Source organism: Neltuma alba, unplaced genomic scaffold (genome assembly GCF_004799145.2).
Source record: "Neltuma alba isolate B1F8T4 unplaced genomic scaffold, ASM479914v2 tig00011422_pilon, whole genome shotgun sequence".
In the NCBI taxonomy this organism is placed as follows: domain Eukaryota; kingdom Viridiplantae; phylum Streptophyta; class Magnoliopsida; order Fabales; family Fabaceae; genus Neltuma; species Neltuma alba.
Window position 1 is genome coordinate 11288 of NW_021636106.1, and position 14750 is coordinate 26037.

A 14750-nucleotide genomic window follows, 5' to 3' on the forward strand; every position below is an offset into this window, starting at 1 on the left:
CCGGAAGTAGTATTAAGTTTATTTTTCTAGATGGATATGATTTTAATATTGTAAAGAAAATTAATGTTACCTCTGATTATAAATATAAAAACTAGTGGACTAATTTGAATAGATTAAGAAAATAAATTAAGTTAGATTATCTTTTTTAAAATATTATAACTAATCAAGTGTATTAGTTAGAACTATCATTATTAAAAAGACTATCGTAAAAAATTAAATAAATATGAGAGATAAAATAAATTAAAGTCTTATATTTAAGACCAAAATAAAAGTCAAACGAGATCTTATATTGAGAATCAGAAATAGTATTCTAATTTTTAATTTTGTCCCATTATCTTTTATATAATCTCCAATTGTTTTATCGTGACTATTTGGCTGCAAAAAGAAATCTTAAACATACAGATGAGATTTCAAGATGGTACTAAACTATTAATTGGATTTGTTCAAGAGTCAACTTTTGTTATTTTGCTTGATAAGGAGATAACCATACGATTATCATGCCTTGTACATATCATCAAAGCATATACCAGAATCAGCAGGCAAACAAGATATGGGAAAGGAAAATTCCAGAAATGAACACATTCCAATTCAATTTATGGAACCAACAAATGCCTTGTCTTCTATATTAACATCAAAGCTCAAACTAATTTACAGCTTCCAGAATAGAATGCCATGAAAAGGACTTCATGACCTCATCAATGTTGACGAATGGCTCCAACCCACGCATACTTGCAGTTGAAGGCAATGGAACTCCATTTTTTAAAATGTGAAATAAAAAGCATAGCAGACTAAATGCTTTGTGTTCTATCTCATACATCCAAAGCTGATCCAGAGATGAACCTTAAAAATCACCTTACCAAAAGTGGCTATAAATCCACACCTTCATCAAGACCTTTGGAACCAATCATCACGTTTGAATCAATTTGCTTGTCAAACTTCTTCCTCCTCCTCGCCTCAAACTCTTGAAACCCGTCCATCTAGATGGTTCAATGGTAGTTGGATTGAAACTTGAGCAAAGTTGTTGGTTTGTAGGAGACGAAGGAGGCAAACAAATTCGGGAAATAAAGCCTTACCTGTTGAAACTGATCCATAGATATAGGATTGCCGTGCAGAGATATACTTTGAAGAGTTTTGCAGTCTTTCAATAGATTTGCAGGTATCTAGCCAATGAGACCCAACAGGCATAAGAACATTTGAAATCAAAGGACACGGTTCTTAGGTTTGTAACAACTGCATGAGGGGGAATTGCTACAAGCAAAACCATAGATTGACACGCTATATATAGATTCATAAAAGTAAAGAAAAGAGAAAGAAGAAGAAGAAGAAGCATAAGACACTGCAAGGGTTGCACTCCAACGAAGATTAGCTGCCTATAAGATAATAGGCAGATTACTAGGCAATTAACAAACGTCATACAAGGCTTCAAGTACTCTGAGTCAGAAGTATTACCTGTTTCACATTATTGTTATCTAGGCAAAGTGACTTCAAGTGAGTAAGATTGCACATGGAAGAAGGAAGATCTTCAATACTATTATCTAAAAATTTGGCAAGAAGATTGAAGCTTCAATCAACTATGATGCAAAACCAAACAGCTAATAAAACATAAATTGTTAAATTGATCCAGAGATCCATATTCGAATCTCATGAAAACAGTTAATGACATGAGAATCAATCCTATGGATATGCACATTGATTGAATATGTAGGGAAAAAGCAGAATATTGGACACAGAATTATGTTACATCTAAGACATCTTCATGAAATACGACAGGTTATAATAATCTTTGCAATCATTATCGTAATATGAACTGTAGGGGTAAAAGGTTCACAAGGAGGTAGGGAGAAGCAGAACTGAGGACATCATCAATTTTAGGCCCAAAGAGCGGTTAAAATTTCTCAAATATGGACTTGATTAACTAATTTGTTGGGCTAATTGTTCCTAAACTGAAAATAGATCCCATGGTCAAGTATATGTAAATTGTACTTCATCCAAAAATGTTTGTCCTGTTTAAAGTTAGTTTGCTGCCCATCAACAACCTTTTAGCCTGTGGCATGTAACCTAGCTATCATTAAGAAAGATGATGGAAACAGGGGGATAACATGAGAAAAAAAAACCATAAAAATAAAGAGTACATCAATAGAATATATCTCTCCATTGTCTGCATATCTGTAAAGGAAACAACCATCTCCAGAACACCAGCACAAACAAACTGCATTAAATGCTGATGCAACGCATGAAGAAAGCAAGTAGATCAGAAACATACTATTGGCTTGTAATTCTTCTAAAGAGAAGCAACTTCCCACAGATTCTGGAAGAGACTCTAAGTTGTTGTTCGCCACATTTAAAAGTGAAAGCTGCATTATCAAACAGTGCAGCATATTTTAGATGTTAATCATAGTCTGGTTATGTATTGAATTTATACCAACAATTACCAAAGTGAACAACCTTTTAAGTCGATCACAACGGAGAACAATATCCCCAACTCCTCAAATTCTACAATTAAGTGAATGCTTCAAATTTAAAATAACAAAAGCAGTAGAACAATCAGAGTATTCAGACTCACAAATACTTACATTTCGCAAGCTGCCAATAGTAGCCGGCAAGGCTGTTAACGAATTCCCAGATATGGATAAGCGCTCAAGCCTCACCAATTGACCCACTAAGGAAGGGGGAAAAACCAAACAAATTACAGATTGACAATAAAGAGACATTCCATTAAGAAAATGCCAATGTCATGAAGAAAACAAGATAATCATTTTATTCTTAAAAAACCAATTTATTTCACAGAGGGAATTACATTCATCAGGCAAGGAAGTAATTCGATTTCCATCAAGGATCAAGGCTTTTAGAGACTGGAGCTTCCCCAAATTCACTGGCAGTCTCTCAATGAGATTTTCTGGCAACACCTGTAAAGTCAGCGCAATTTTGATAAGTAATGCTCTTTATCAAACCTAGTGTTATATAACCTCAGTTCTGTAAAGAGTCCACAAACCAGTTTAATAAAACGCTTCCATGGCATATTATCTAGCCAGGGGAAATAAATAGAAGGCAATCTTGTATTTGCAGGCATAACATGTGCAAAAATCATATGACTTTCAAAAAAGAATATTAAATTCAAAAGTTAATGCTTCAAACAAATTCAAGAATCAACGATCCAAAGTACTAAGTCTCATAGCTAAACTTCTTAAGAAAACACAAGAAGTAACAACGCTGATTCGCTGAAATACTGATTCAGGAAAAGGAAAGAATTTCCTCTAGTGCTTCTTAATTATCAAAAAAGTAGATAAAGTCCAAAAGCTTTCTTTCTTTCTTTTTTTTTTTTTTCAATTTTCAATATCAAAAAGTGTAGCAAGTACTATATGTTCACAAACAGTTACCAGGTTATAAGCATATAGTGGGAAATATAACTCTTACCAGGCGCTGCAAGTTAACCAATTTGCTAATTTCCATGGGAATATCAACTGTATTCAAGAATTGAATTGATAAGTAGTTAAAAAAAAAAAAACAATACAAATAATCCTAAAAGAAAAGACAGTTTTCTTAGATGTCAAATTTATACTATCAACTTTAGAATAAAGCCCTGTTAACTAACAGAACTGGGACTCATCCCTGCTTTATATTAACAAAGGAGGAAATGAAAAGAAAAAGGAGCATACCTATTCGATTATGTGTTAAGTCAAGAGTGCGCACAGATCTATCGAGGTCAAGAATTTCATCCGGAAGCGTCTGTTTTCCGATGAGAAAAGAAGGCACCATGGTTAGCATGCGGTAAAAAGCTCTAGTGTATGCATGCATTCAAAAGGAACAGCAACAGAAAGAAGCAAAACAACAAACATTGACTTTGGGAAGGAAAAAAAAAAAAAAACACCAGATCTCATCCAACTTTTAGATGTCATGAATATTACATCTCATGACATATCTTCATGAAGCAAAATTGGATTAACAAAATACAATCACAAACCTTAATTTACAGAGCGGCACATTTGAAACAATAAAGATACATGATCCAAAGGAAGACGTTCAACACAAATGTACAAATTTCTGACTCGGCGTCATATTTCAATGTAAATGACACGAAAAATAAGAGATGATAAGAGGAAAGCAAGCAGTAAAATACTCAAGAGCGAAGGAACTGCCTCAACAGACACCATTTATCTCAATCACTCAATCACATTCCCATTAACGGGCATCTTACTCTCATTAAGTTGACATTAGAGAACAATTCATTAAACCTATTCTCTTTTATTTACCTGCTAGAAGTACACTGTTTAACCCGTCATCCTGCGAAAATACCATGCGGATGAACCAATAATCTCAAGTCTCAACCACGATATAATACACCCAGTGGCATAATTCATTTAAGAACTTTATACCCCTGACAATACCCTTCTTTAAAAAAAAAAAAAAATCGAATTCAGTTGAGAAGCAGCATAACAGAGGCCACTAGGCTAGCACTGAGATTGATGAACAAAATGACAATCCCCCATGACACATCAAAATACACAATCAAGTTAGTTCCATTCAGTACAACGAGAGAGTGGCAAACTCCAAGCAAGGGGAAAAACCATTACAGACTAGAAAAAGAGAGAGGGAGAGGGAGAGAACGCCGCAGAACCATTAGCGCAACTACAGCAAATTTAAATTGTATTGAAACCGTGGCCAAACAGATAAAACAATTACCTTCAATTTGGAGTCGCGCAAAGCAACAATTCCGGTGGATCGCCACCGCGAAACTCTAGTAGCCTTTGTATCGGCGTTTTTGCTGAAGCAGCATCCCATTTTTGGGACGAAAACCAAAAAAAATATGAAAAATGTAAAATTTGAAGAAGCTTTCCAGTGATTAGATTCCCCAAAGTCCAAAAAGACTATATTAAGGCTGTAGCAGAGTCAAATGTCCAGTGATATGGAGGAGGGGCGTTCGTTATGGCGGGGTCCAAAAACCGCGTTTTCTTTTTTCCGGTTCCGGTTCCATAGGCTGTCAGTAAACAACACGCAAATTACGACTTACGAGACCACATGGTGACGCACAATGGATAAAGATGTTATACTATTTTGGAAATTGTCAAATACATCACGTTAACTGGAATTGCGCATATATTATGTTATGCGGATGATTATTTGACTTTTAAATTTAACAATTTTTTAAGAATTAATTACTCTATTTTTTAATAAATAATAAAGATTAAATTTCTTGAAATGGTAAATTTACCAATAAATTAACTAAAATTTTAATAATCACATCTAGATGAAATTATCCATTAATTTTTTTGGCATTATTTATGTATTGATTTATAATACGTTGTTTCCTTAGAGTGAGGTCATTTTCTTTGATTTATCAAGGCAGGCCTGGTCAAACAAAATAAAGAGAATATGCTTTCAAGCCCTTCGGTTAACACCATGAAGATTAGAGGACCTTTAATGATGTTTTTAAAGAAGTAATGAAGGTACCGTTTGGTTGACTTGCTAAGTTCTACTGTTAGGATTCTTAGCACTCCTTCCCAGGGATATTTGGTTTTTGATATATTTGAAGGTAGAATTTCACACAAAGTTTGGAAATACCAAATTATAAATAAGAAATCTTTACAAAAATGCATTGTTATGTCCAAATTTAATATTGTCAAAATCTATTAGAGTATTGTTACTAAATCTGATTTAGTATCTAGTAATTTCAGCTTTTTTTGTGTAATTCTTCTGTATTTAAACTCTTATTTTCTTTTAGTACTTATAATGCTCTTGTTACCCAATGCACACACCCTTCAAGTTTTTCATTAGCTAGAGAACTTCTCTTAGAAAATGTTTTAAAAAATCTGAAAAAAACTTTATTCTTGGCAATAAAGACTGACTATAAATCCCAACATATAGTATAGATATTATAGGGATGAAATCTCAAGGGATCAGATCTTCGTCTTCACTCATCAACTTGTATTCAGAATTTGCCCCTTCATAGGATCCAATCCACCATTCATGCCCTTAGCCAGGGGTCTAATGGCTTCCCAATTGAGTACACAATAAACCCAATCTCTCTCAGCTTCCCAGCATTCAATATGCTCCTACCATCAAAAACAAACGCAGGTTTCTGCATATTATCAAATATTCTCTGATAATCAAGGGTCTTAAATTCGTCCCACTCTGTAAGAACACAGATCCCATGAGCATCCTTCGTTGCCTCATAAGCATCCTTAACAATCCTAACCTGTTTCATAGTATTGGGACTAATCTTTCGCTGGAGGTGAACTGGATGGTCCCACTCAACACTATCCATTGCCAGATCCCTCAGAATTTGATCTTCACTTACCTTTGGATCATAAATGCTCAAGCATGCATCATCTCCCATAAGACCTTTGCAAACATCAATGGCAGGAGTCTTCCTTGTGTCACTAGTGTCCTTCTTGAATGCAAAACCCAGCACTGCAATTTTCTTACCTGAGATCGTGTTGAACATGGAGGAGACAACCCTTTTCACAAACCGATCCTTTTGGTAATCGTTCATCTGAATCACTTGTTTCCAGTAGCTCGCCACTTCAGCTAAGCCATTGCTCTCAGCAATATACACCAAATTGAGTATGTCTTTCTGAAAGCAAGACCCACCAAAACCAACACTGGCATTCAAAAACCTGGACCCTATTTTACTGTTCTTACTTAAAGCATGTGACACCTCTGAAACTTCTGCTCCAGTTGCCTCACACAGAGCAGACATTGCATTTATGGATGAAATCCTCTGCGCCAAAAACGCATTATCAGCTAACTTAGATAACTCAGATGACCACAAATTTGTCGTTATGATTTTATCTTCAGGAACCCAGTGAGCATAAATACCCTTCAGTGTCTGAATCGCCATTTGCCCTTCAGGCGTTTGTCTCCCTCCAATAAGAACCCTATCAGGATTCAGAAGGTCTTCAATGGCTGTTCCCTCAGAGAGAAATTCTGGGTTTGAGAGGATCTGAAAGGAAACACCGTTGCTATTATGAGTTAAAATTCTCTCAATAGCTTCAGCTGTTCTGACAGGAACAGTGGATTTCTCAATAACAATCTTGTTTGACTTGGACCATTCTGCGATCACCCTCGCTGCACTTTCCCAGTAGGTCAGATCAGCGGCTTTCCCGGCTCCCAGGCCTCTGGATTTTGTTGGTGTGTTAACTGCAACGAAGATTATGTCTGCCTCTGAGACGTGCTTTCCAACATCGGTGCTGAAGAAAAGGTTCTTGCCCTTGCATTTTTGAACCACTTCTTGCAGACCAGGTTCGTAAATGGGAAGGTGATCGCTGTTCCAAGCTGATATGCGAGACTGCGAGATATCCACTACAGTTACTTCGATTGAAGGACACTTGAGAGCAATTACCGCCATCGTAGGACCTCCTACGTACCCTGCTCCAATTCCACAAATCTTCACCATTTTCTTCGGTTTCGAGCCCAACCTGCAACATGAGTTTGAGGCTACGATTAGATCTCAACAAAGCTCCATTTTTCTCCTTCAATGTCGTTCGATTACAAGCACACCCTAACTAATTTACTTTTAATGCGTTCAAAAACTGGCCATTGCTGTCGAAATTTGAACCGTTAAAAAATCCTTGCTGCTTGAATCTAGAAGGGCGTGATTTTAAGTTCAAAGCAGCTTTTTCGCACACGTTAAGATAAGAACAACCATAAGAAATGATATGGAAGGAAAAATCTTCTTGTTGTACTTGTCTAAGCCAGAAAATAGATTGAAGATCCAAAATTGAAGTAAACTTCGTAAATTCACTCTGACATTCTGTCAAGAGTACTTGCAAGTGATCAGCGTCCAGCAAATTAATCAAAGATCATAACAATAGTTGCTATATGATGTAATATCAAGATCTATATGTGAAAATAAACGCGACCGGATTCAGAATATCAATTCGAGAGAAAAGAGACCAGAAAATTGTTTAACATACGCCAAAATCAGATACTCCTACGTTTTCTTCTTGTAATGAAAAGATGATACGATTTGGCACGCAAGGTTGGTTAGATGCATGGATAGGTTAACTCAGAGATGAGAGATATCATAATAAATAGCAGATAAGCGAAGGCAATTTGGAGAGTACCTATAATGTAAATATCTGCTTCCTCTTTGAACTTCAAAGCTGATCACAGTTGAACACAGGAAGCAGAGTGATCGCTGACTGGGGAGAAAGAGGCTGCGACTTGAACTTATCAAAATTCCAAGACCAATCCATATATCCTTAAATACTACAACAACCTGAAATCGGAAATTATAGGTGAGTTTTTTTTGGCAAAGAAAGTTTTAATTAAGTTTACAAATTTGATATATCTTTTTCTAAGTTATTTTTACATTTTTCTAGTTGAATTTATGTATATGAAATTTGCATTTAAAAATAAGTTAAAAAGTATGGTGATAAGAATTAGTGACAAAATATATAAACTTGAGAACTCTTTTCAGGAAAAAAAAATAATGGAGATTCTCCCAATTAACAAAGTCATGAAAATTTTTTAGTTCATTTAACATCACTTCGAGCTTCTAAGTTTTTTTATTGAATTTTCTGTAATTACATGTGGTGCATTCTCAAAACAATAATATATATTTGCTGCAAATAAATTCTTTACCAGGATAAAAGGTGTACGACACTGCTTTTTCTTTCTTTCCTCTTTTTTTTTTTGGTAACTTGCTTTTTTTTCTCCTCTCTTTTTATCACTCTATAACAGTTCACAGTTAACAATTTAATTTATCCCTTCAATTAAAAATTACAGTGAAGATATACTCAGCACTCAAATGTTATTTTTTAGTTATATTCAGCATCCTAATAATTAAAGTGGTGCATATGTTATAAATAAAATTAGGATACTTAATACACTATAACTAAAATCAGAGTGCTGAATATACCTAGAAAATAAAATCAGCATGGTGGATCTACCTTTACTTTTAAATTATACTCCCTCCGTTCCTTATTATAAGAGACATTTGATGCTTATGGCATGTTCCTATATATAAGAGACACTTACAAGTTGTCTCTACTTTTTTGTGTTGATTTACTATTTTACCCATATTTATTATCTCCAACTCACACTCTCTCTCCCTCCCACTTCTCTTTCTTTTAATAATTTAATTATTCTCTCTCATGCTCTCTCTCCTTATTAATGAGGGCATTTTTGGAAAAAAGTTATACTTTTTACACATTAATTGTTCTTAACTAATTTTAACTGTTTTTTTTATCAACGTACTTCGGTTATTTGTCTCTTATAATAAGGAACGGAGGGAGTATTATTTAATGGTATGAAGAGAGAGAGAATCGCATATTTCTTTTTTTTTTATAAATAAAAACAAATAAAAATCTTTACCTCAACACTAATGATGAAGCATGAACTTAGGCCAAATCAAATCCAACTTCTCCAACATATATAGAAAAGCAAGATGCGTTTGATCATGCATTCTACCGGTCAAAAGAGAATGCATAATCAAACTAAAACTATGACTATGAGTCCACAACACACGCGCACACAAAACGATATAAAAGAATGAACTAGCAACTGGACCTATAAACCAGCAACAAATCCATAAGAATTAGTTTTCTAAAAGCATTCGGCTCATAAACATAATGGGCAAACTAGTCAAAATAAGAATTAAGGTTTCTAAAAACACAATCACATGTGATTATTCAATCTCTTGTTCCAGCACACTTCTCTCAAAAGCGAAACACGTAGCCCAGACCTCCAAGAGTAATATATACTCCTCCGGTTCTTAATATAAGACCCATTTAACTAATTTGATCAGATTAAGGAAGTTAGGTAAGTTAGTTAATTGTAATAAATATGACACGTTTTTCTTAAAACACCATAATCATCTTTCTCAATACCCCCTCTCCCTCTTCTACTTGATTATGGTTGAGGGAGTATCCATAGGGTAATTTAGAGATTATTGATAAATATGAGAAATGAGTCTTATATTTAGGACCAAAACTAACTCAATAATTGGGTCCTATATTAAGGACCGGAGGAGTATATATATTTGGACTAGAAGAGTGACATATTCATTGCACATCCAAGTTCATTGTAGCTTGATGGTAGAATAGGGAAAGAAGATGAAACCAATTTTAAGGGGGGAAAAAAGAAAGAAAAGAAGAAGAAACAGCCAGCTATTAATCCTTTGGGGGGAAAGAGAAAAGACGCGTCAATAGGTGTCTCACCCTGATCCAATTTTCCACGCTTTAATCCCGCAAATGCCGCCATTTTGTTGGTGAGAAAAGGTCATTGGTAAACGTCACTTATTGCTTATATTCCAAATTCCAATTCTACGCGTCCAGAACAAGAAAATTTCCAAGACACGTCCACACACATCCAAGAGTGAAATGATCTTTTTTATATGTAAAATAAAAATATCAACTAATCTTCCTAACCTAATAGGAGTAAACAATCTTAAATTGAACCATACGTTATGTTCTCTTACTAACTTTGTATGTTTGCGGTGTCTGGGTTTTTTTTTATTATTTAGGCATATATATATATAATTTTATTAGAGACAATTCTATTCAAAATATTGTTAAATATAAGCATTTCTTTTAGCAAAAGTTTAAGCATTAATTCACCATATTCTGACAGATTAACCTTTTTTTTATTAGACCCAATTCCTGTTAGTTAGTGTTTGGGAAATTTCATAATCAATTAAAAAAGATATTCCACGCCTCGCTGGATTTGTACAAATTTAAAATAAAGTTAATCCTAAAATGGAAAAGAAAGAACGGATTATTTGGGCCTCATACTAAAACATGCGCAAGTGGGCTGATGACGTACAGGCCCGTATCATAGCCCAACTACAACTTATGAAAAAATCTAGTTAGGCTACGTCCAGATTTCAGATACACATATGTAAATATTATGCTATAATAATTTATATTTATAATTATAATACGATTCCTCAATTCACCTGTGAATCCGTCCGTGACTTCGACCATGGCGACTCTCGCAGCCTCAGGATTTCCGAAAATCGCAGCTGGTTGCGTAATCAGAGCTCAATCCCATCAATACCCAGTTTTCTTATCGCCCAATGAACACAACAAGTTCTTCCCTCCCGCGCGATTCCGTCTCAAGAAAACCACAATTCCGTTCGTCTCCAATCAGTCAAGTGCGCCTACGGGGTCTTCCCCTGGATTATACTCTGCCCAGAAATTCGATCTCACCGTTTCAAACGTCGACCTCGTTCTCGAAGATGTTCGTCCTTATCTCATAGCTGATGGCGGAAACGTAGACGTCGTCTCCGTCAAAGATGGCGTTATATCTCTCAGACTCCAAGGTCCCTTTTCGCGTCCATTCTCATTTTCCCTTTTTCCTTTTCCCCTTTTTTTCCCCTTTAAATCCGGAATTCATACGAACTATTTTTCATTTTTTGCTTTCTGAAGAAAATCAGAACTGATTTTAGCAGTCTAGCAGATAAAAGCACTTGTTCCTACCATTGCTTTCTGAGTGGTTACAAATTACAGTTTCATATCAAAGTGATGATGTATTGAAATGTTGCCTTCCCTGCACCTGTAATGATGAACAGGAGCGTGTGAAAGTTGTCCCAGCTCGACGACGACGATGAAGATGGGAATTGAACGTGTGCTGAAGGAGAAATTTGGAGATGCAGTGAAGGATATACAGCAAATATATGATGAAGAAAAGAAAGAGACAACTGTTGAGGTAAGTTTTTGTTTTTCTTTCTCCTGCCACGAATTGATAAATGAATCAAGTTGATATGAAAAAGAATGTTGATGGTTTGGTTGGGGTTTGCTCTGCAATTGTAGGCTGTGAATAACCATCTTGATATCCTGAGACCCGCCATTAAGAACTATGGAGGCAGTGTGGAAGTATTGTCTGTGGAAGGAGGGGAGTGCTATGTGAAGTATGTGGGGCCTGACTCCATTGGATCAGGAATCAAAGCAGCCATCAAGGAGAAGTTTCCAGACGTTGTGAATGTTGCTTTCTCCCAGAATTAGTACAGAGAGAGATCTGTGTATAAAGTGGCCACTGTGTGCGGTTTAGCAAATGAGTAAAACATGGAGGGAAGCTAGCAGCATAATGTGCGAAAAATTATTAAAGCTTTCGAAGCATACAATGTTACTCTTGGCCCTTTTTTTTTGGGGGGGGGGGGTTGTCTTGTAGACAACACTAGCTGATTCAGCTGGGGAGAAATTGAGGTCAGAAGTTAAGGCCTTAGCATGATGGGGAAATATTGTCATTGGCAGCAATTCAAAATGCTTCATCTATGTCATTATAATCCAATAACAGGTGTCATTTTACCGATATGTTGCTGGCCTAATCTCTTGATAATCTTAATGTTTGTTTGCTTTTCTTTCTCTGTTCACATTCGGTACTCATCCCTTTATGAGATCTTAGCAAATTTGGATGGTTCATATTCAAAACCTTTTAAGCAATAAAATTGTTTTCATTTTAGATTAAGTATCCATTAAAATATAAAAAGTTAAATTAAATCCGGATCATCCTAAATAAATCCAATCTAGATAAGCATCTATGATCTTTTTGATGATCACCCAATATGCTCCCTGTTGGGCTGGCCCAATAACATTGATCATATTAAACCAATAAGTACTGTTATATTACATTACACAATGCATATGCTTCTAGGCTGACTTATCTGTGTTGGCAGTAAAAACAGTTCTGAACCATCGTGATAAATTGATTAAGAAAAACGTATACACGAAGTAGCAAGTGGCCGTCCATGTAACTAGTCCCTGGATCAATCAAAACATGGGGTTAAGGTCGAAAGGAGGTAACTAAGTCTTTGACAAAACGTGGAAGAGAATGTAAGGAATACTTGGACAGAAGCAGATGATGAAGTACCTGGCCAAGGATATCAATATTGGCTTGTGGATAGTACCAAAGGTTGAAAAGCCTGAAATAATCAAGCTTAGATATGCTTTAGAAAAGCTCATCTCCATGGTTTATTTGACAGAGATTATAATGGGAAGGGGGAAAGCTTTACTTCATAAGGGGAATCTCAGCGAGTGGGCAAGCAATACCAACAAAGCATGCAAGTGTGAATCCAGGCCATGTCCTATCCAACAAAAACCATAATAACTCTGCCGCAGCGAATAGTACGTAGGCCTCAGTGTTGTCTGCTATCCCGGCTTTGTAAATTTCAGCACTCAGCTCAATAAATAATGCTACCAATCTGAGGCCAGATATGATCATATGAACGTAAATTTTACTGTTCTTGAAAATATTGGGAAAAAAAAAAACCATAACATTAGCCTGTTTATAAATGACAGAGTAGATTCTTACATCAAAGAGGCAATTGATTTTCGAAAACTTCCGTCTCGAACGTTGTTAAAGACCCGTTCATCCAGAAAGAGCTGGAGTAGCCCAAGAACGCAGTAAAACGAACCCAGCAAGAAAGGAACCTAGAGAGATGCATTCGGAGGAGAGAGGTATGAGAAAGAGGGAGGAATCGCAGAAAGAAGAGAAGAGAAATGAGGCGATACCCAGACGTTAGTGTGGAGGGGGCCTATATCAATGGAACCTGATCGGTACACAACGAGATTGACTCTAGAATGGAGGCCGTCAAGAAGGGGGCCGATGAAGAAGCCAGAACCAAAAAGTGAAAGAGTCACGGAAGGCCATGAAGTTGTAGGGCTTGTTGTGTTTTGTTGTCTCTGAGCACAAAGAGGCTTGAGAAGATAAGGTGTGGATATTTTATGGCGAGGAGGGAGGTTGGGGTGGGAGAAGGAAAAGCTCCAAGTCGAAGCAAGCAGCGATTGCATATTCTTCCTTCTTCTCTGGATATTCAGGGAGGCATTCCGTATCTATTTCGTTGCAGGGCAACTAAGATATGTGAAGACGATCGGACGATGGAAGGGCATCCCAGCCCGGCTAAGTGGAAGCATTAAAAACCCGCGGGGAAAAAAAAAAATCCCGCTAATTTGCTTTTTAAATTATGATTAATTTGCACTTCGGTTTTTTTTTTTACCAGAAGAAGTATTCATTCATTTAAAGTAAACAAGATTACAGTCACCAATCTAACAAAAAAACTAACCAACAAGGAGTCAAGGACAACAAACTTCAATCCTGAAGTTGCAAATAAACTCACTAAAACACTAGAAGACGAGAATTCACACATCTCATTAAGAACAAGACTGTATAGTTCTACCCTGTAATCCATATATAATCTATTTGTAATAAATAAATGTCTTTTCTAAAATATTTTTATTAATTATTTGGGTTTGAGTTATCCATTGATAATAATTCCTTAACATATGCAACTATTATAAGAATTACTTAAGGACAAAATAGATAAATATTAGAGACAAAATAAATTATAATCTTATATTTAGTATCAAATTGAAAATCAAACTAAATTTTATATTAAGAATTGGAGGTAATATATTTATTAGATTCCTGCCGTTTTCTCATTCATTTTCTTTTGTCTGAAAAGAAACGAAAATCTTTCAACCTGAGACTAAGCGTTCATAAATTTTTTTTCCCAAAAAAAAAAAAAGAAAGATTCAAAAAAAGGGACTTGCTAATTTTTCAAGTTACGCTTTTAATTTTTAATTACTCATGGTTGATCTTTTCAGCGATCTTTAATACTCATGTTTGATCTTCTCCGTGATATTTAATTTTTTCCATATTCATTTTTTTAGTCTTCAAACGTTTTCAGTACTCATTTTTAATATTTTTATCATAGAAAAAAATTAAAGAATAATGATGAAAATAGGAAAAATTAATATTCTTACCCTATGCTGAGGCCATGGATATTCACCATGCAAAGGAAGTTATTAACA

The 14750-nt window shown here is 35.6% G+C and overlaps 4 protein-coding genes across 5 annotated transcripts; 1 reads left to right on the top strand and 3 right to left on the bottom strand.

Annotated features, from left to right (window-relative positions):
- Nucleotides 1-858: 858 nt before the first annotated feature.
- LOC114713331 (plant intracellular Ras-group-related LRR protein 7) lies at nucleotides 859-4937 on the bottom strand. Its single transcript, XM_028897954.1, has 9 exons — nucleotides 4681-4937; nucleotides 3657-3726; nucleotides 3415-3461; nucleotides 2798-2906; nucleotides 2574-2659; nucleotides 2264-2354; nucleotides 1450-1535; nucleotides 1074-1160; nucleotides 859-977 (listed from the first exon to the last, which is right to left on the bottom strand). Exons 1-9 carry the CDS (start codon nucleotides 4777-4779, stop codon nucleotides 867-869), a joined length of 786 nt encoding a protein of 261 aa, XP_028753787.1. The 5' UTR covers nucleotides 4780-4937; the 3' UTR covers nucleotides 859-866.
- An 857-nt stretch (nucleotides 4938-5794) lies between these two features.
- Nucleotides 5795-8154, bottom strand: LOC114713330 (UDP-glucose 6-dehydrogenase 1-like). The gene is made up of 2 exons (XM_028897953.1): nucleotides 8064-8154; nucleotides 5795-7415 (listed from the first exon to the last, which is right to left on the bottom strand). Exon 2 carries the CDS (start codon nucleotides 7391-7393, stop codon nucleotides 5963-5965), a length of 1431 nt encoding a protein of 476 aa, XP_028753786.1. The 5' UTR covers nucleotides 7394-7415; nucleotides 8064-8154; the 3' UTR covers nucleotides 5795-5962.
- Nucleotides 8155-10885: 2731 nt separating this feature from the next.
- Nucleotides 10886-12254, top strand: LOC114713305 (nifU-like protein 1, chloroplastic). The gene is made up of 3 exons (XM_028897921.1): nucleotides 10886-11263; nucleotides 11513-11649; nucleotides 11754-12254. The coding sequence occupies exons 1-3, from the start codon at nucleotides 10924-10926 to the stop codon at nucleotides 11943-11945; spliced, it is 669 nt and encodes a 222-aa protein (XP_028753754.1). The 5' UTR covers nucleotides 10886-10923; the 3' UTR covers nucleotides 11946-12254.
- A 241-nt stretch (nucleotides 12255-12495) lies between these two features.
- LOC114713304 (uncharacterized) lies at nucleotides 12496-13789 on the bottom strand. 2 transcript variants are annotated; one of them, XM_028897919.1, is made up of 5 exons: nucleotides 13452-13789; nucleotides 13252-13370; nucleotides 12953-13141; nucleotides 12811-12862; nucleotides 12496-12701 (listed from the first exon to the last, which is right to left on the bottom strand). In XM_028897919.1, exons 1-5 carry the CDS (start codon nucleotides 13728-13730, stop codon nucleotides 12591-12593), a joined length of 750 nt encoding a protein of 249 aa, XP_028753752.1. In that variant the 5' UTR covers nucleotides 13731-13789; the 3' UTR covers nucleotides 12496-12590. The 2 variants fall into 2 exon arrangements, with proteins under 2 accessions (XP_028753752.1, XP_028753753.1); XM_028897920.1 differs by having other exon boundaries at nucleotides 12589-12701; nucleotides 12811-12876.
- Nucleotides 13790-14750: the final 961 nt, after the last annotated feature.